The sequence below is a fragment of the Palaemon carinicauda genome, chromosome 37 (assembly GCF_036898095.1).
Source record: "Palaemon carinicauda isolate YSFRI2023 chromosome 37, ASM3689809v2, whole genome shotgun sequence".
Taxonomy (NCBI): domain Eukaryota; kingdom Metazoa; phylum Arthropoda; class Malacostraca; order Decapoda; family Palaemonidae; genus Palaemon; species Palaemon carinicauda.
Window position 1 is genome coordinate 27,959,945 of NC_090761.1, and position 22,563 is coordinate 27,982,507.

The 22,563-nt window shown below is 38.5% G+C and overlaps 1 protein-coding gene across 3 annotated transcripts in view; it reads left to right on the plus strand.

The window, feature by feature from the left end:
- Nucleotides 1-22,563, plus strand: part of LOC137629532 (NAD kinase 2, mitochondrial-like) — a 144,858-nt gene that overhangs the window by 33,364 nt on the left and 88,931 nt on the right. The window contains exons 1-3 of one of the 3 annotated variants that reach the window (XM_068360939.1): nt 2,765-2,928; nt 4,268-4,369; nt 9,045-9,265. In XM_068360939.1, the coding sequence (XP_068217040.1) occupies nt 9,236-9,265 (30 nt within the window). In that variant the 5' untranslated portion in view covers nt 2,765-2,928; nt 4,268-4,369; nt 9,045-9,235. Of the gene's footprint in view, nt 1-2,764; nt 2,929-4,267; nt 4,370-9,044; nt 9,266-22,563 lie in introns of those variants that run through there. The other 2 variants (XM_068360938.1, XM_068360940.1) reach the window with 2 other exon arrangements.

The following is a 22,563-nucleotide window of genomic DNA, read 5'->3' on the forward strand; positions in this document are numbered from 1 at the left end:
AGTTGTTTTTTATATCTACGACTATGCGCCTTGTCCTCGTGATATCACAGCGGTAAAGTTTTGAAATAAACAACATGCGCTGTGTATACACCGATTCTTCCTTAAGTAAATGCATTTAGAAATAAGTTACTTATCATGATTCTGATTATAATTTAAGTATTGCGAACTTATAAGTATTTCATTTTTACTGCTCTACTACATGGTCTTGCACCGTCTTGGATTAGAGTTCTCTTGCTTGAGGAACATTATTCTATCGTAATTCTCTTCCTCTTGTTTTTTTTTTAAGTTTTTATAGTTTGTATATGAAAGATCTATTTTGATGTTACTGTTCATTGAATATTGTATTTTAATTATTCATTACTTATAGAGTACTTTTTTCCTCATTTCCTTTCCGCACAGGGGTATTTTTTTCCCTGTTGAAGCCCTTTGGGTTTATAGCATTCCGCTTTTCAAACTAGGGTTGTAGCTTAGCTTATAATGATAATAATAATATTAATCAGGGTTGTTAGTCTGGGAAATATATTTTGGCCCACTGCATATGGTCCTTTTCTAAATACCTATATAACTGTTTGATTCTTTATATTATAAATATGAAACCTGCATAAAACTCACCTTATACAAGCCCATTAAGCCCTGAATTTTAAACTCGATACGGCATTTAAAAATGCCTCAACTACATATGTAGACCATCTACTGTCCTGGGGTAACAAAAAAAAAAAAAAAAACATAAATTTCCAGGGAGATCAGCTATTCACCGCATAGTGGTCAGCGAGTATATGTGTCCATACCCACCTGTCGCGTCAAAAGCCTGGCTCAACCCTAGACAATTTTTTTCCCTGAACCACAAACCAGAAGAGAACAGACGATTCCTGGTGTCGTGGAGGCAATCCTAGAGAGGTCGGAGAAGCATTCCAGAAAAATTACCCCAGTCGACTGCAAAGGGACTAAAAAGTTTCAACTTAAAGACATCACAATTTTCAGAATATGGGCTTACATAACATTTATGTGTGGCCACACAATTCCCCTTTAGGTCAGTTCTTATATACATAGTCTTTATATCCTTCTGGCTTACACAATTCGATGCGTGTACGTTGGACTTTGAATTGGGAGTTTTTCCTCATATTTATGCACGTCGTATTCTATGACTCAAGTCACAGACCACGTAAGGTGTACAACTTTGCAATAGACCTCGGGTCTTAGGAATACATTGAGTAACTTTTACTTTATTTATTTTACTGGGTATTTTCTATTTACTATTGATTGATTTTATGTTGTGTTTTGAATCAGCTGTTTAACTTTTATTGCTTTGATATTGTAAAGATGCCCAGCTCATTATTATAGTAATTTTACAGAATAGAGATATTAGATTAGTTTAACCAAATTCTTATCTTCGTTTCTTTTATTGATTGATACATGTATTGTCTATAATTTGGGATAGTTCCCCTGACATGAATTTAAATGTGTTGATTATACCAGAAGTATTATTGTTGAATTATGAGCAACATAGGGAGTGCACTCCATTTCTTAAGTGCCCCGAAGGTGAATATCCTCATTTCTGAATTAAAGCCAGTAGGAAGAATTTACACTACTGACCCCTTTCTGCTCTAAGTGTTTTTGTCTTTAAATTCTCTTGCTTGAGGGTACACTTGGGCACACTATTTTATCTAATTTCTCTTCTTGTTTTGTTAAAGTTTTTTTTTATAGTTTATGTAGGAAATATTTATTTTAGTGTTATTACTGTTCTTAAAATATTTTATTTTCCTTGCTTCCTTTCGTCACTGGGCTATTTACCTTGTTGGGGCCCCTAGGCTTATAACACCCTGCTTTTCCAACTAGGGTTGTAGCTTGGCAAGTAATTATGATAATAATATTATGCTGCAGGTGAACCCTACTCTCTACAGGACCTTCACATTCATTTTATTATAAATATTCCAAGACATCGGCATTTCACACCGCATATTGCTCGTTTATTGTCAAATCCACATTATAGAAATATTTATAAAATAAGAAAATCTTCAGTTTTCTCTTGAAAGCCTTATATTTTCAGTCTTTCGAATGTCTAGTGGGAGCTTATTGTATAGTATTTGGGCTGGATATCTGAAGACTCCAGAACCTACAGTAGACAGTAGACATATATTTTGGTTCCAGCAATTTGAAACCATTTGTAACAACTAATCTCGTGTCAACACGATTTGTTGGCTCCACAATATGTAGCAATTCTTTCAGATATTTTGGACGGCCGAAATTCTGATCACTTGATCGTGGTATTTTACATATATAAAATTCTGTTATATCTTCTTGCAGATTTCTCGTTTCATTATTTTTATTTTATTTTATGTTAATTGCAAATTTCTTGTATAGTACCATTCTAGCATTTATTTCATAGTATCTCTGAACTTGATCTTCAATTATATCCCGAAATATATTTCTTCAGATTTTCCAATGCTATGATATAACACTATTTATTTCCAGAATATAATCTAAAGTTGATTGTGCTTGTAATTGTTTGGTGTATATTTCTAATAAAGTATGTAGCCCTATGCCCTATATCCGAAATACCTACATGGGTGTAAAGATGATCAACTCAGAGGGTCGGAAAAGGAGCCTATCTTTTTTCGATGGAACTAGGCTTTTAATTTATTACACCACATTATTCGCAAAACTATTTCAAGCAGCATAATTTATCATATCTCCTCTAGAAAATTAATTTAAACCCTTAACCATAAATGAATGTTGCATATCACAAGTAAGGGAAAGCGGGCCAGAATAGTATAAATCGTGGTGAACGATCTGAAAGGAACAATAACAACCTAAGAGTCGGGTTACCGTAGTATTTTGTACTGTACTGATTTGGGATTTGTTTCATGCAGACGATGTGTGCTTTAAGACGGCTGTTTAGTTTTGCCTATCAAAGTCAAGTTAGAACAGGTATGTTATGATTTAAGGTTGGTTCATGCTAATAATTAATGATAAAAGCTGTCGGGGTCGTGACAGTGGTCTATTTAGTTTTAACTGATGGTAGGTTAGGGCAGGCCATATCTTTTAATTTAGAAAAATAGTTTCCTATTTCTACGTCTAAGTCGACCTGTGTCCGTTGATCTACAAACGTCTTATCATCTGCAATAAGTCAAGCTTTGATTGCGAAAGAGACATTATTGACCTCTTATTAGGCTCTGTTCATACCAAGGAAGTCTTGCCGAATCGAATTACGTCAAGTCACGAATCGTGTCTTGATACGGTATTATTGTAGTGTATTACAGGGCAATGTAAAATGTAACCTAGGAAAAAACTTTTTCTTATAGAAAAAATTACGCTCTCTTCGAAAATGACACTCGGTCCCGTCGCAATTGAATAGTTTTAGAAATATATATATATCTATATCCTACGAAAATTGGGGACCCCCAGTGGGAACTCTGGGTTTTGGGTGGGGAAAACATACTGGGTAAACGATATATAATCGTAAAACAAGCCTTTTCTTCTCTATACATTACCTTCTTGAATGTATAATAAACAGAGGAAAATACAAAACAGTATAGCTGGATAAACTTTGGAGGTGCCATTGCACAGACTATGTCTCATGAAAAAATATAGTAACCAGTGCTGCCAACGTGTAATGTAGATCAAATGTTAACGTATCATGCTAACATTAGCAGTGTTTTTCATTTAATTTTTCTCATTCTACTTGCCCGTTGTAGACGCTCTTGTACGTACGTTTGTACATAGCAGGTTTTGACTTTCCCCCCACCAATAGGATTTCTTCTTCTCTAATCGTAAAATGTAAGTATTCATCTCTCTACCAGCTCTGTTCAAGTCTATTACTTGATTAGTTATGTAATACCCTCGTATACATATTACGTTTGACCCCAGTATTACTCGTTTTATTATCCGATACCATATAAAATCACCTCATTTTATATACCCATCAAATATTATTTATCATACATTCCATTTTATCTTCATATATTACTTTTATACATTTTGTTATTACCTTGTCACTCCCAGATTTCACATAAATACTTGCTCTGGACAAGTTTCCCAATCTGTTCATTCATGTTTCCCTACCCCCACCTTCCAACAAGCCCTTTTCCGTGGAAACCTTCCCCCAAGTCAGGTCTTTGTTAGTTCAAGTGACGTCTTTTGCGTATTTTACGATCTAAGTATTAGAAAATTGTAACCGCTTCAGTAATCCATACTTGAAACTATTTTGGTGTATTCCTATGTTGATAATTTTCTTAAATCACGTAATGTAATATACCAACTTTTACAGTGTTCCAAGTGCAGTGCTAATCTAAGGCAAAACACTTAAGACACCACAGACTCAGTCACAACACCCCCGTGACCCCTAAGTTACGACGTCACGGTCATAAAAGTAAGTCATTAATTTCTTTAACTTTAATGTGTTAGTTTTATTATATTTTGTTAGAGTGCAAAGCTCAGCATTACCAATTGCCAATGCATACGAGGGTGATGTTTTATTTTCCTGTGATCGTAAGTGAGGAACAAGAACCATTATATTTAACGTTGGTAAGGTTAGCGTAACATTACTAATATTAGCGTGCGCAGCTCAACATTACTGCTTGCCAGTACATACGAGCTTGATGTTTTATTTTCATGCGAGGGAAGCAAGCTAATGGCGAAACAAGAACCATTATATATACAGTAATGTTATTGTAACAGTACTAACGTTACCGTAACGTGAGTGAAGTGATATAACAAAGGGCATTATATTGGGTGTGTGACCTGGGAACTTCTAGGTTAGGTTAGGTGGGTGTTTGTTAGGTTCTGTACCCTTTTTGTACTTTTTTATATATTGTGTAAAGGGTATATGGAAAAATTCTTTAAAATACACACGATAATAATACCGTATCATTGCTAACGTTAGTAATTCCACCGTAATGTTGGTAACGCTGTGTATCACCATAACATTGGTAAAGTTGTCTACTGTTGGTAACGTTGCCAATGTTACCGTTCCCAGTACATACGTGAGTTAAGTGACACCGAATTTGAACAAGTCATTATATTTAAGTATTTTAACAAAATATATATAATGAAAGACATATTTAATCATTTTAACAGAAAATATATGTTTTCCTGTAGAAAATAACATGATTTAACCAGTTTTCACCATTTCATTTCACGAACTCATACGTATGGAAAGTTTGCACATGGGGGTTAATATTCCCCAACCCCATTCCCTTATCTCTTCAAGTGGTCTCTCCATACCCTTTCCAACAAATCCTTTTCCATGGAAGCCTTTGTCCAGGTCAGGTCTTTGTTAGTTCAAGTAAGGTCTTTTTGCGTCACAGTCACGACACCCCCAATGACCCACAAGCTTCGTCGTCCCGGTCATAAAAGTAAGTCATTAATTTCTTTAATTTTAATCTGTTATTTTTAGTATATTTTTAGCGTACGCAGCTCAACATTACTACTTGCCAGTACAGTACATACGAGGTTGATGTTTTGTTTTCCTGCGAGCGAAGCGAGCCAGTGGCGTAACAAGAACCATTATATTTAGCGTTGCTAATGTTAGCGTGCGCAGCTCAACATTACCGCTTGCCAGTACATACGAGCTTGATGTTTTTGTTTTCTGGCGAGCAAAGCGAGCCCGCAGCAGAACAAGAGCCATTATATTTAAACATTTTAACAGAAAATATATGTTTTCCTCTAGTAAATAATGTGATTTAACCGGTTTTCACCTTTATTTCAACTGCAACAACAACAATAACCAGTTCGGCTACTTGAAGTTAGTCGAACTGGTTGTTCTGTTTTTTTGCTGTTAAAATGAAGGTCAAATTCGGTTAAATCATGTTATTTGTTACAGGGAAACATATTTTCTGCTTGAAATGATACTTTGTAGACTTGTAAAACTTTACCGGCATATCCTTACCTACTAAGTTCGTAGCCCCTTAGACTGCCGTATTCTCAGCTTATCCTAAGAATTACTCTCAACTTGTGTTTGCTTCCCAACCGGCTTCACTCCTAACAAGGTACAGTAACACTAAATCATAATGTTTCGTAAATTGTAAAACTAGCTTCATATTATTGTATTTCAGATCAAAATAAATTTGACAAGTAATTAGAAAGTTTAGACCTGTCCCAACCAGGTACATTCATCCCAATTCATGTACGTTTATACGTAGACGAATTGGGATGAAACTGAATACTGTACATCGCATTACTTGAAGTCACTAATACAGCTGGATCTATTATGGGTCTATGTATGGGTCTTTGAAGAAACTGTTCACACTGAATGCATAGTCACATGTCACATTGCGTCAAAATGTTCCATATCACGAATGCAGCTAGGCATGCTTGTTCGCATGTGCAATGCCTGCGTGCGGTTTTACATTCGTAACTTCTTTGCTTCCGGGTAAGCATTTGAAAACGATCCTGAGCCCGCTTGTGGGAGTAATGTATGTGCAATGAATCGTAACGTTATTGACCAAAGAATTTGATCGTCGACTAGCGGTAGCATTTTTAACATGTTCGTGCGTGTCTGTTCCCACGAAAAAACATAGCATAGCAGCGTCATACCTACGTTGGTATTAAAAGTTTAACTGACTGTCTTTTGGGCTGGGCCTGCTACTTTTCATAAACGTAATGAGAAGCTGACAACGTTTGCCTAGCGCTATCTTTCGTAAACGTAAGCAGAAGCAAACTGAAGCTCTGTGTGCTACCGAAGCATGCTGGCGAATAGGTTCTCGCAAACTCACAATGGGTACTAAGGCCCGCAACCTTGTATGCTCGTAGAAGAGCTCACCTAACCTCCTCGCTAGAGCTCAGTGGATGGCTCCGCAACACTACACATGACTTCTTTGTGAAGTACTCATGCTCATCCTAGACTTAGGAGCATGAATAGACTTATGACATCCCCTCGTAAGAGAATGAAAAAGGCTGTGCCTTTGTAATAATTTGAAACATGAGATGCAGGTCCTGAAGGGCTTGGCCTCACAAAGCTCCATGAGTTCTGTTGTACTCCAAGGGGCACAATGTAGTTGACAACTCCAAAGAGTTATAGCCTACATGTAGTTTCTCCCTTGTGAGAAGTGGAAACCCATGAGGCACATGGGACCTGTCCTCACAAAGCTCTAAAAGCTTTGTTGTACCCAAAGGCACGATACCGGCAATAACCCTGAAGAGTTAAAGTCCACGAACTTTTGTCGATGGGAGAGACGGTGGTCGGCAGTCGTCTTTACTACCTTGCCTTGCAAGGGGAACCCGTGAGCCCCAAGGAAGGTAGTCCTGAAAGAAAAAGGACTTTTTATTAAGGTTTAGACCAGCTGCTTTTAATCGTGAACTGGTTAAAAGGTTTTGGCGGGAGAAAAAGACTACGTCTTTCCCGATCCAAAATAAAAAGTGGCTGTCATTCGCAAGTGCTAGTGTGGGTGGGGTGGCTAGCCTACCCCGCTACTCCCCCCCCTCCCCTGCAATCTAGCAGAGGGTAGTTACACCTCGCAAAAGCTTTAACAGCTAGTTTCAGCTTTGCCAAAATAAATACTCCCATGTAAAGAGTTGAAGGTTTGTATGTTGTAGAAAGCAGAGGAGTGCTCTTATTGACTGAAGTTAAATGCATTGGTCTATGTCACACCAGCCATACTTGAGAAAAATAAGGCTTGTCCAGGCTGTTCACCAGCTAAAGGGTTAAGACTTGCAAATCCTGCTCAATAGCCTATACAGTATACAGTATAACAATCCAAGCTCCACATAGACAGAAAAGCATCATTGGTTAGGATGTTCTTAAAACCCTTCTTCTCCCTTCTCTTTTTCTGAACCTTTGCAACCAAGGCCCTGTAGTGCTAGAACATGTCTGATGGAAGATGAATTAAACCATAGAATATCCTATCATAGGCCTCTGTCTATAAGAAGCAACTCCTTACCTCTGGCATAGTGCTCTATCAGCATTGACATCCTTTGCCAGACTCTAGGAATTGTATGGATTCATTCTTACCCTGCTTCTGCTTTTGACCTGGAACCTAATTCTTCCAAGTGGTGATAGAATGGCTTTGATCAAGTTATCAAGTGTAGGTGTGAGTCTTATCAATAAAAGCCAAAGATTTGTATTCTTTTAAGTACTGTACAAAAAGGATTTTCTTTGATATTAAAACCTCAGTCTTGTTGTCATACAGTAATTTCAATGAAAACCTACTCTTTACTTAATCATTATTATTATTGTTATTATTACTTGCCAAGCTACAACCCTAGTTGGAAAAGCAGGATGCTATAAGCCCAGGGGCCCCAACAGGGAAAATAGCCCATTGAGGAAAGGAAACAAGGAATAATAAAATATTTCAAGAACAGTAACATTAAATAAATGTTTCCTTTATAAACTATAAAAACTTTAACAAAACTAGAGGAAGAGAAATTAGATAGAATAGTGTGCCCGAGTGTACCCTCAAGCAGGAGAACTCTAACCCAAGGCAGTGGAAGACCATGGTACAGAGGCTATGTCATTACCCAAGACTAGAGAACAATGGTTTGATTTTGGAGTATCCTTCTCCCAGAAGAGCTGCTTACCACAGCTAAAGCATCTCTTCTACCCTTGTCAAGAGGAAAGTAGACACTGAACAATTACAGTGCTGTAGGTAACCCCTTGGGTGAAGAAAAATTGTTTTGTAATCTCAGTGTTGTCAGATGTATGAGGACAGAGGAGAATCTTTAAAGAATAGGGCAGACTATTCGGTGTATGTGTAGACAAAAGGAAAGAACCGTAACTAGAGAGAAGGATTCAATGTAATACTGTCTGGCCAGTCAAAGGACCCCATAACTCTCTAGCAGAAGTATTTTCTATATTATCTGTGACTGATTTCAATTGACATGGGGAATACTGTTATATAAAAGATCTAGCTATGGATATCTATGAAAATATTTTATTGGAAATTTTTTGTAATTTTGGATTTTTTATAGAACAAGTTGGTTATTCAAATATTTTATATTTTTTTTGTGTGAGGTGGTTAATGAGCATTAAATATATTATAAGTATCACCTAATTTTGATTGATAGCTCCATGAGTTCTCAATATTAATAATTTCTTTGTATTTAATCAGGATGCGTCTGTGTTTGTCAAAGGAAATTTTCAGTTGAGTCTCTACCAAATTTAGACCCATCAAACTTCAAGCCGCAGAGAGTGTTAATTCTTACGAAACTCTCTAGATATGAATTTGAAAAAAGACGTCATCCAGAGCTCACTGAAAGAGAATTGGAGACACGACTAAGAAGCAGAGGCTCTGATTACAATATGTTGTTGTATCATCACTACATTCATAAGGTAAACGGCCTATTCTTGGCATGCTTAAAATAATATACAGTACTTAGTTTATTATCTGTTTTTGTTAATTACTATAAAGGTTTTTGTATTTAGATGCCCATTTTAACTGAGGCTACCTCTTTGAAGCTATAGTAATACATTTTGAGTATTATATGGATGTGCCCATACAATTTACAAACCTACTATACTACGGTACTATAATTATAATTTGTTCCGTAACTGGAATACAAACCACGCTATTTACTAGGGGTTATACTTTCAGCGGAGCTGAAATGACGAGCCATTAAAATTTAACGAGGGTTAACTACCCACTAGTTAGCGGGGGATAAGGGGGGTAGCTTGCTACCACTCCCCCTCACACACCTGTGATTTAGCTCACTTTACTTTTGCCTTGGATGTAGAGCGGTTGTTTCCGCTCTTCCTCCTCGCCTATTCTGGACTGCCATTAATTTTTGTCTTTTAACTTACTTTTTCTTATACAATATATATATATATATATATATATATATATATATATATATATATATATATATATATATATACACATATGTGTATAGAAATGTTGTAAGTTTCCTTTTCAGTGTTTGTGCTGTGCATGTGATACATATATTGGTGTGCTACTGTCTTAAGCACACATTTGAGTATGAGTTGTTTTCAGATGTATTTAAATGGTTTATTGAACACATCTTAGTGGTTTTTAAGTTTTATTGTGAATAACAACTGAGTTAAACATCTCCATCACTGGAGGAAGCTGTGTTGGTCCACATGACCAATTCTGGTGAAGTTTAGATATGATCTGAATAAATTACCGATATCACAAATATCGTATGCTTGCTTTTTCTTAACCAAGTGACGGAATCGGAAGACACCTGCATCCGGTGACGTCACAAACTTTCACACGAAGAGACAATGTGTTGACACTAAGAAAGAATGGCAACTTAGCATCTTACATCCTGCTTACAATTTGAGTGACCATAGCAAATCTCACGGTCAGCTCTTCCAACCAACATGACATATTACGTCATTTGTTTTAAACATGTAATATTACTATTCTAACTATTACATAAGCTCGGCCAGCTATCTCAATTTTTTTACAAAAATTTAACAACAAGCCGAAACATGGTTATTAGGTGTGACTGGACATACGTATCATTCTTTGTTCAAAACTAGCTATATCCAACTGAGGACGAATGTCCAAATAGGCACATCAAAATTAATAACAATAATGCATACAAAAAAGATATTACCAAAGCAAAAAGAAAAACGCATGATAAAACCAAGATCATATATATGGTACATTGCTAGCAAATGATTACATGGTACCAAAAAACAAAACAAATTCTGACTTACAAATGATTCGGTAACTTGATAAAGAATAATTGTTACCTTTGTCAGAAACAAGATTCTCAATTTTTAGTGCACAAATACGAATTCCTGGTACGTACACGTACCACGGTTTCGTACATATATATGTATATTTATATATAGGGCTGATACATTTTATTAGATGCCCATAGATTCTGTTATATATCTTATATTTTTTTTTTTTTTTTTTCTCTTTTCTTTTTTAACATTCCGGCTTATATATTTTTATTAGATGCCGAGAGAAAAAAATGATTTATATCCTTTTTTATTTTATTTATTTTTTTAAATGTTATTTTAAATGTATTTTTAACAATGCAAATGTAGAGAATTTCTTTAATTACATATTACTAGCGTACTAATCAGCTTTTCATACAAACATCATCCTGACAAATTACTCCCTTAGCGAATGAGGTGGCCACTCATACAGCTTTGAACTGGATCAGGTAGGGGGTATTGTCAGGGCTATTCAACTCGTTCCTTTGTAGCTGCTTGCTGTGCCGTAACCTACGCCAAACAAGGATGTTCACGGCGATAAAAATTAACACCGTTACACAAAAACCAGCTAGTAATATAGGGTGAAGAATCTCTTTGTAAGTCGGTGACAGGTGGTCCTTTTCGGTAAGTTTCATTAAGCGTTTCGCCACACTTCCTTTATAGGGGAGAGGAAGTGCGGGCGTTGTAGAGGTCCACGTGAAGTTCGCGAAGTAAGCTCGTTCTCTGATGATTGTCCGTAGGCCAGTCACCATGGAATTCGGGGAAGTCCCGATACAGCCATCTGCTGCGACGAAGATGTTGTTGAAGGATGTGGATCCGTCAGGGCATGATACATTGAAGCCGTCCTTGTCGTATCGTATCCACGAGCCATTATTTAGTCTGCAATTGAATTCTTTATTGTCAAAGGGATAAAGCTTATCCAGACAATTTTCACTTGTATGGGAGAGAGCACCGTCTAGCACTATACCTAACTCGCATGAATCCATCAAGTTTTTACGGAATTCAAATGAGTCAGCTGTACATATTTTTCTATCCATTGCGTCTGAACAGTGAGTTAATTGATTTAAGTCTTTAATGACCGTATATGTTTCCTTGTCTGGGGAAATCAATACGTGTCCTGTCAAACTGGATATTACTGGATTTGAGTGATTCGTCATGAAAGTCGGAAATGGTGATATCCTGTAAGATTGCCAGGCATCAGAAGAATCAAAGGGAATCGTAATCCTAATCTTGTTATTATCTACGTTTACTGTAATTAGGCTGTAATAAAATTCTAACCTATGTTCGTCTAACAAAGGAACATAGCCTAGTTTATCCCTAGTGTTCTCCAGAACTAATTTTAAGTAACGTATAGGCAACAAATGGGGCGACAATACACCTTTAGTTGCTAACGTGATAGCTTCTACATAATCCTTGGATTTCTCAATGAAATGTGCAATTCTGTTATGTATGTGATCTATCTTTGAATCATAATACGTTAATGTTGCTAACAAATCCTGTACTTCCATAATTTGAATGATATTATCTGAATGTTCATTTAACAAATCCATAATTTTATTGATTGAAGCTAACTGATCTCTTAGTTCTGACATAATCAATTCATCTTTATGAGTCAAGAACTCAATTTTCTTATTTTGATTACTAATTTTAAGACGATTGGAAAGTCCTAAACCTAAACTTGCAACAGACCCAAGGATGCTTAATGCAGCATAAATGAACGGATTCCGTCTTTCTTTTTGTTCGTGTCCTACAGTCCACATCAAAAGGTCATAAGCCAAAGATCCTGTCTCTCCAGTCTTATTTTTCAAGTCATCAGATAGCATCTCTGCAACTTTTAATGTTGATCCAAGCAAACTCTTAGTAGTCAAATGAAAATGTCTCCTATGCAACTCATCCAATGATGCAGAAAACCTTGAAATGGCGGTTCTTAAGCTAGTGACATCATTCTCTTGAAGAAAAATTGCTTGCATATGCACTTCGACAATTACGTTGGTTGATGTAATAAAAATGTCTTCTTGTCTTTCAACTATATTTCCATATTTAAAATATATATTCTTAGTCTTAGAACTCATCCCATACGAAAAAAATGTCTGAGCGAACAATATCACTCCCAACAACAAAAAATTCATCTTGGAAACCTGTAACGAGAAAAAATATATGTAATTACTCCTGTATTAAAAAGAAAACTTTTAGTCACAAAAATTAAAATTTTTCCTCACTTCTTTTTAATTTCTTATGTGAGACAATGGTACTATTCTCTCATCCGTGGGTTGGGCTACGTTTTGAATTCTAAACCTATTGGCCGTTAATGTTTCCAAAATGTTAAATGGGCCTTCAAACTTAGGTGTTAGTTTATAGTTGAGCCCTTTTCTGACATTGATTTGAATATAGATGTTATCACCCACGGTATATGTTTTAGTTGGTTTCGCTATTTTATCATGATTCCTTTTCATTATGATTTGTGATTCTTCTAAATTCTTTCGAAGGATATCATATCGACTTATACTTGCATTTATACATTCTTTTAAAGGATTTGATAGATTAGTTGTAGGCGTTAATACATGGAAAGGTGTTCTAACTGGGGTACCATACAATGCTTCATGCGGTGACATTTTAATTGATATATGATATGAATGATTCAGAGTACTCAGTGCCGCCGGTATTGCAATATCCCAGTTGGGGTCTGATCCCCCTAGTGTTACCCTCAATATATTTAATATCTTCCTATTTGCTCTTTCCACTAGCCCATTCGACTCTGGGTGATATATCATGGTATTGACCTTCTTTATGTTGAGGAATTCACACAATGAGGTAAGAAAATGATTATTAAATTCACCACCCGAGTCTGAGATTATCATGTGTGGAATTCCATGTTTACAAATGTAACACTCGTAAAACTTCCTAGCGCATTCAATCGCAGTTTTAGTTTTAAGCGCTATTAGTTCTGTATATCGAGTTAAAGCATCTATAATTACTAAGAGGTGCTTATTTCCTCTGTCTGACTCGTAAAATCCTGTTAACAAATCTAAATGTATTCTTTCAAAGGGTTGATTGGGAACAGGATAAGCTCCTAAGCCAACAGGTGTTTTCGTATGCCCTTTGTTTTCCTGACATGTGCGACAATTAGCTATGTGTCTTTTTATATCTGTAAGCATTGTATGCCAATAAAACAATGATTTGGCTTTCTGTGACATTAATGAGAAACCAGGGTGTCCATGTAATGGATTTGAATGCAACCAATTCAGGACAGTGGAAACAAGTGAGTTTGGTACTACTACCTGGTCGTTAGTTACATGTGGTGTATTGCGGGTTTTCCTTGTCACAGTCCTACACAAAATATTATCTTTGATTACATAATTCTGCTGCTTATACTTTATATATTCTTTTTCTTTATGATTGCCTTTCAAAGCATTTATAATTGTTTCTATTTTCTGATCTTTTCTTTGCTCAGTCTGTAACAATTCAGCACTCCAGCCTAAATCTTCTTGTTCAGATATTGTTTTTACAATAGGCATGGATGTTGATATATCTATTAATTCAGCTAAAGACTCCGTACAAGATGACACGGGGTTGCGTGATAATGCATCCGCAATGATATTTGCTTTCCCAGGTAAATACCCGATTCTTGCGCCAAAATCTTGAATGATTAAATGCCACCGAGTTCGTTTAGGGCTGTGATTGAAGCCTTTAAAGAACTCTGTTAGTGGTTTATGGTCAGTAAGAACCTTAACGGGATAACCGTAAATTATGAACTTAAAATGCACTAGCGAATTAACAATAGCTAGTCCTTCCTTGTCTATTACTGCATACTTACTTTCGGAAGTTCTCAATTTTCGAGAATAGAAAGCTATCGGGAAAAACTGTTTATCATATTGCTGAAGCAATACCCCTCCTACTCCTAAGTCTGAGGCGTCTGTTGCAATGAAGAATTCCTTACCGAAGTCAGGAAATTTTAAGATAGGAGAACTACACAGTTCATCTTTCAAAGTATTAAACGCCTGTTGATGTTGCTCAGACCATATGAAATCTACGCCCTTCTTCGTAAGATCAGTTAAAGGAGCGGCTATTATTGAATAGTTGCGTATAAAACGCCTGTAATACCACTACAACCCAGAAATTGCTGTATTCCCTTGACATTAGTAGGTATGGGAAAATTACGTATAGCCGACACCTTATCATGGACTACTTTAAGACCTTGGCTTGACACCATGAAACCCAAATATATTAATTCTGTTTTGAAAAACTCACACTTACTAATCTTTACCCTTAAGTTATGTTGTCTTAATCTCTGTAGTACTAGTTCTAACTTACGTAGATGTTCTTCTAAGGTGTTGGAAAAGATTACAAGATCATCCATATAGGCATGCAATATATCCCCTAACAAGTCTCCAAACACTATGTTAATCATTCTTGTAAATGTTATAGGAGCACAACGTAAACCAAAAGGCATCCGTAAAAATTCATAATGTCCCCTGGCTGTGCTGAAGGCTGTGTATGGGATACTATCTTCTTCTAATGATATCTGGTGAAAGCCTTTAAGTAAGTCCAAGCTGGTAAAATATTTATTCTGACCTAACAAAGACAAAATATCGTCAGTACATGGCACTGGGAATCGATCAGGGATCGTTTCCTCGTTTAGACGACGAAAGTCGACGCAGATACGCCATGTTCGATCTTTTTTCGGTACAACTATTAAAGGAAAATTATAAGGGCTATTTGATTTTCTAATGACTCCTTCCTCTAACATTTTACCTACTTCATCATTTATTTCATTCTGGAATTTCATAGGGAGTCTGTACGAGGGTACATATATAATTTTCTGTTTGTCTTTTAACCTTATTTGATGCTCGATCACATCTGTTTTTCCTAAGGATCCACATGTAGTGGAAAAGACATCTGTATATTTATTTAAAAGTTCAAAAATTTTCTGCTGAATTTCTTCGTCTTGAATGTCCTTACTGATTTTATTTTTAATAGATCGTAAAAGGGATTCATCCGCAACTGATTGAGAGTGATTGATTTCAGCAACGGTAAGAATACGATGTTTATAAACTTCTACATCCAAGATATGTTGATTTTTGTGAATTACTAAAGTGTTATTTAAATGATTACAGACTTCGATATTACATTGCTGATGTGAGCCTACTGTATAAATAGCTTGTGTGACAGACAATCCGTTAGTTTTCAAAGTATCGGAAAGGATTAATATTTCAGATCCCGGTAGTGTTTTCTTTATTTGCACTATTAAATTCGAAGGTATGTTTGGTTCGATATATTGCGTGCAAGATGATATTACGGGTGAACGAGAATTCTGCTGGGTCGCGTATATTATTTCTTTATTAGTGAGACAAGTTATTGGTTCTTCAACGTACGTTACGGTTACATTTGTCGTCTCCTTTTTATCCAAAACTGACTTTAAAGTATTAGAAGACTTATAGAATTTCCCTTTGATATACACGCCGTGCTTTGCAGGAGCTAAGATAATGTTTTGATTTCCCATAGATGGGTATCCTATAATTACAGCTGGATACATATTAATGTTTTTCACAACAACAAATGTATCGGCAAACGTGCGATTACCGACTCTGAACTGAACATGAGTTATGCCTATGACGTTTAATTCATTATTTCCTATACCTGAAAGTCTGATTCCTGATTTTTCAATCGGAAAGTTCGAAAACAACAAATGATGCGTCTTCAAATCCATAATATTACGTGGACTACCAGAGTCAAAAAATAACGTAAAGGATTTGTGTTCTAAATTTACAGCATATAAGGTTGGCCGTAACTCATTTTGGCTTATTATTGTATGAATACGTTGCAAATCTACGGGAGCATGCACTGTTTTACTTAATTCGGCCGTGTGTTTCATAGGAAAATCTATTGTCTCACAATTATCTGATAAAACATTAAATTGATTATTCAATACTATTGATGTTGACATAAATGACCTTGACCCAACATCACTCTCTTCCCCTCTAGAGTTAACTATGTGGTATTTGCTTTGCTCTGCACATTCTGAAAATTAGGCTGACTTTGCGAGGTCTGGTTTGACGGCCCAGGCTCAGCGATATTTGAAGAAGTGTTTGTTTGTTTCGGACTCTGAACTGCATTGACATTTTGTTGTTTCTTCTTATTGTTAAAATGAGGATTTTTCTTTTTATTTCCATATGGAACTGACTGTGGAATTGACTGTGTATTTCTAGGATATTGTTGTGTCTTACGCGCGTAACATTGACTATAAGAATGTGATCCTGTGTTGTGAACTGAACAAAATTTCGTTCTACAGTCTGCGCTTATGTGACCTTGACGTTTGCAGTTGTAACACGTCACTCCCGCTACTGGATTATTAATTACGTTCACTGTTTGTGGTTTTGTTTCATTCTTAGCAAAAACTTGAGTTAACACGGGATCGAGATCTGGACACTTGGACATGTGTTTCTTTATCTGTTTATAGACATCCAATTCCGTACTTGCAGGCATTAACTTCTTATCAAAGCACCGCACTAAAGCTTCAGGCAACATAAGTGTCATGCAAGTTAAATACATTAATCGTAAAAAATCTTTCACGGAGATATTATCGTTAGTAACCCAAGTGGAATTACCTAAAATGTCCTGATATTCGTTAAGCCTATCAGCTATGAGAGCTGCTCTCTCAACAACATTAAGCCGATTCATAGTGGCTTGATTAAGTGTATTTCGTAACGTTAACACTACATCCAAAGCTTCCTCACCCCCATAGATCGCGCGTAACCTAACTTTGAAATCATCCCAAGTAACTGCTTCCTGAAATGAAACACCTCTTAAATACGCACTCGCATCCCCCTTAGAAAAATCTATAAAACTTTTAGCTTCTTGTAATTGTACAAAAGGATCTACGATTTGTTTGGCATTTAAATGGGCATCAACGGATGAAATCCATGACTCCACATTTTGTGGCAAGAACCCGTTGACACGGCCTTGAAAAGGAAGGATTGCTGACCTGGCATTTACAAGCGTCACAATTGGAGGAGGATTAGCCTGGCCTACACCACTAGGTCCAGGGGTAGGGCTGACAGGAGGAGCCATGACTCCTGTATTCTTTTTTTTTCTATCTCTTTGACCCCTTTCAATCCTATCAAAATATCTATATGAGTACAGACGCCCACTGCGTAAACGCATATGTATAATAAAATTCCCCCAACAATGTTACTAATCCCAATACATTTCCCCCCAAGAGTTTATGAAAGAAAAAGGAATTAGCACAAAGAAAGAAAAATTCTAAATGAGAATTCGGAGTTTCTTATAACAAAGTTTAGGAATTCACTCACCCCAGTAATAATTGACTAACGACTTGTGATAACTACACTTCACTGCACAAACTGAAATGAATACAAAATCTCTGTACTTAGCTTATATATGAAGTCGACTCGTCGTCTCTCTCTCTCTCTCTCTCTCTTGATGTTTTGTTAGCGATGTCTCGTTCTAGTTTCTTGTTGAATGTAGTTCTTCCTGGATATGTTTTGCAATTGTTGAACGCCAGTCCTTGGGTTTCCTAGGATGTTGATTGAAGATTCAATTTGTATACTAACATATGTTGGTGTTAGCATTTCCGTTGGACTTAGTCAAAATTGTAGATTCTTGTAGATAGTTTTGAGTTCTTGAAGATCTTTATCAGGTATTACAGCTTTTATTTTGAAGTCTTGAAGATCATTCTCTGGTTTTACAGCTATTTATTTTGAAGTCTTGAAGATATTTCTCTAATTCTTAGAGTTTAATCGCTGTCTTAGAGTTTAACCGCTGTCTTTGAGTTTAATCGCTGCCACCATTTATTGGTGTGCTACTGTCTTAAGCACACATTTGAGTATGAGTTGTTTTCAGATGTATTTAAATGGTTTATTGAACACATCTTAGTGGTTTTTAAGTTTTATTGTGAATAACAACTGAGTTAAACATCTCCATCACTGGAGGAAGCTGTGTTGGTCCACATGACCAATTCTGGTGAAGTTTAGATATGAACTGAATAAATTACCGATATCACAAATATCGTATGCTTGCTTTTTCTTAACCAAGTGACGGAATCGGAAGACACCTGCATCCGGTGACGTCACAAACTTTCACACGAAGAGACAATGTGTTGACACTAAGAAAGAATGGCAACTTAGCATCTTACATCCTGCTTACAATTTGAGTGACCATAGCAAATCTCACGGTCAGCTCTTCCAACCAACATGACATATTACGTCATTTGTTTTAAACATGTAATATTACTATTCTAACTATTACACATAAACGACACGGCACTTGCGCAAGGCCAGGACACTTCCACTTCGTGGGGAACGACCTCTCCCCCTCTGGTCCATCAGTCGGCATATAACTGTTGACTCGGCCGCCGCAGGGGAATCGCCGTCGCCTGGACCCTCCTCATTTAACTGTTGTCTTCGCCTTTTCCCTTTTCCTACAGGAAACGTGGTTTACTGAGCGAAGGGAGTGCGGCCTCTCAGAGATTGACTACGGTCTTTCTCTTCTCAAGGTCGTTCACCTTTCAACAACAGTGTATTAATGGGGAGAGCACCTTTCCCGTTCTCTGGTTAGGTTGCGCTTCCGATTGTTTGTCTCAATTATTTTAGTGTAATTATAATTGTAATTCCAACTTTTCAGCTTTTTCTCCATGGGGAACACTACCCTTCGGAGGATCAATGGTTCTCACTACTAGTGAGTATTCTTAGCTGATTTAAATAATTTTAATTTTAATTTTTTTATTACAGTTACTCCGCTGCCCCTTCTCCCGTGGATGTCGACTAGGAAAGGGAGGGCGCAATACTTATTTTTAAATATTTAACTTAGCCGGTGAATATATAATAGCTGCTGCTCAGCGGCTCGACAGAAAACACACTCAAAAACTCGCGAGCGATCGCTATGAAGGTTGCGGGTGTGCCCACCAGCGCCAACTATCGGCCAGATACCACTCTTGCATGTAAACAAACCCTTCAATTCTTCTCTGTCGACCTTGACGACAAGACGTATCAATACTCGCTGTATAACCTGGAGTTTTCTCAACATACTTGGTGAAGTACTTCATTTTGGTTTGAGCTTTCGCAGTGCAGGTGTTTTTCCTCAACTTAAACTCTTGAACTCTTTATTGGACAGATTTAATTGTTGATGACTTGGATTGTTTTTTGGACTTTCTTTGACTAATTCAAAATGGCTGACGCTTCACAAGTCCCTAGATTTCGTAAGTGTAATGCTAGGGACTGTAATAGGCGTCTTCCAAAGGCCTCTCTCGATCCACATACTGTGTGTTCCAATTGTCGGGGTAAAACCTGTCAATTGGGAGATCGGTGTGAGGAATGCGTGGGCCTTTCGGAATTCGATTGGCTCGAATACGATAAGTATGCACGTAGGCTAGAGAGAGATAGGGTAAGGAGGAGTTCCTCTAGGTCAGTAGATTTTTCCTCTCCACATGCCCCTGACCCTAATCCTTCCCCTGTAGTGGTTGTACCTAACCCCCCTTCTGGCACTCAGGAACCATCTATGCAAGACATGTTACGTGCTATTCATGCCTTGGGTGAAAGAGTTGAAGCGTTAGCAACTGATCGTAATCAACTCATGGCTGACGTTAAAGAGCTTAAGTGTCAGAGTGCCACAGCGGAAAATAGTGGGAAAGTGATTAGTGCGCAAAGTGTTGTGAACAGTGTTGCGACCGAGGGTTCGTCTGTTCGTGCCTGTCGTTCACCTAGTCCGAGACCTCTTGCAAGCTCCCAAGCCCAGGGGAGAAGTAATGTCGTACGACTTATGGGTTCGAGAGGCCTTGATCAGCGAGCAGACGTTCCCTCTATGGTATCAGGCGTATCTCACCAAGATCGCCCCTACCATAAGACGAGAGAGCCCATTTTCTCCTCGTCATCCGAAGGCTTTTCGCATAAGAAACCGTGGAGCAAGGTTTCTAGGCCCCTTAAGCGAAAGTCGGTCCCTTCAGGACAGGTCCAGCGTCCTGGATGTAGTCATTGGGACAGTTCTGACCCGTTGCAGTCATCGGATGACTGCTCGCCGCCTAAGCAGCAACGTTACACAGGCTCAGAGAGTCTTGGTGTAGGCAAGGTTGTGCCGTCTCAGACGTTAACCCCGTCGTTTACCGCACCCATTCCCGTGGACCCTAAATGGGTTATACTGCAGGACATGCAGACTAAGCTCGCCTCCCTTATGGAAGACTATTCTGCCGATAAGGTTCACGTTGAGCCTAGCCGTTTATCTCATCGAGATCCTGGCCATCAGCCGCCCAAACGAACCTTTGTGCGTCCTGTTGACGTTGGCGTAGCTAAGTCACGTCAGTCACGATATGTAGAGCCTCACTCGATGCGGTCACGTGTTGATTTTCAGCCGCATTTGGACGTTAGGCCACTTCCTAATGCTCCTGTTGACGTTCAGGACATTCGCCAACCAGCGGAGTTGACTTGTTTTGACGCTGAGCGTCAACCACCGCAGTCTAGAGTTGTTTTGACTGCTCAGACTAGGCAGTCAAAACAGTCTCGAGTGGACGCTGAGCGTCAACCACCGCAGTCTAGAGTTGTTTTGACTGCTCAGACTAGGCAGTCAAAACAGTCTCGAGTGGACGCTGAGCGTCAACCACCGCAGTCTAGAGTTGTTTTGACTGCTCAGACTAGGCAGTCAAAACAGTCTCGAGTGGACGCCGAGCGTCCTCCCGCACCTGTTGTTGTTGACAGTTCACAGACTGTTAAGCAGTTACATGACGTTGCGTCCTGGTCCGCTACTAATGCACCAGTGCGTGTGGACGCTGCGTGTCAAGCATTGCCAACCCCTTTGCTTGTTTCTCAGCAGTTGTCAGATGAGGATCCTTCAGATGAGGACGTTGCTGACCCTCAGCATGATGATCATCCTTCGGATGTAGACGAACCCAGAACAGTTCCTCCATCAATGGACTTTAAGAAAGTCATGTTAATTTTTAAGGAGTTGTTTCCCGATCACTTCGTCGCTGTTGCTCCTCGTTCGCCGCCGTCTGAGTTTGTTCTAGGCGTACCTGCTAACATGCCAGCCTTTACAAAACTTGTGCTCTCTCGCTCTTCCAAGAGAGCTTTACGGCTTTTAGGCGACTGGTTGGAAACCAAGAGGAGTTTGGGGAAGACGGCCTTTGCCTTCCCTCCGTCTAAACTCTCGTCTAGATCGAGCGTCTGGTATGCCACGGGAGAAGTTCTCGGCTTGGGAGTCCCTGCCTCTGCCCAGGGTGACTTCTCAAGCCTTGTAGACTCTCCCCGCCGCCTAGCCATGAGACGCTCGAAGATTAGTTGGTCCTCCTCGGACCTTGACCATCTGCTGAAAGGCATTTACAGAGCCTTTGAAGTTTTCAACTTCCTTGACTGGTGTTTGGGAGCCTTAAGTAGGAAAATCTCATCGGCTGATAGAGATGTCTCCTTACTGATTATGTCCTGTATGGATAAAGCCATCCGCGATGGTTCCAATGAGCTCTCCTCCTCTTTTACGTCGGGAGTCTTAAAGAAGCGAGAGTCCCTTTGCTCTTTTCTGTCGGCAGGAGTTACTCCCTGTCAGAGATCTGAACTGCTCTTTGCTCCCTTATCAAAGTTTTTGTTCCCGCAACAATTGGTTAAGGACATAGCTTCTTCACTCGTGCAGAAGGACACCCATGACTTGGTGGCGTCCTCCGCTCGCAAAGGGACTCCTTCGACATCCTTTTCTGCTAGACCTAGGATAGACACTCCGGCGTCCAGATTTATTCCGCCCTTTCGTGGCAGAGCTCCCAGCAGGGGAAGTACTCGTGCCGAGGGAAAGAGAGGAAAGAAGAGAGGAGCCAAGTCCTCACGTGGCAGAGTCTGACTGCCCGCAGCCTCAGACAGCAGTAGGAGCCAGACTGAAGAACTTCTGGCAGGCCTGGGAGAAGAGGGGCGCAGACCAACAATCTGTGAGGTTGCTCAGAGAGGGGTACA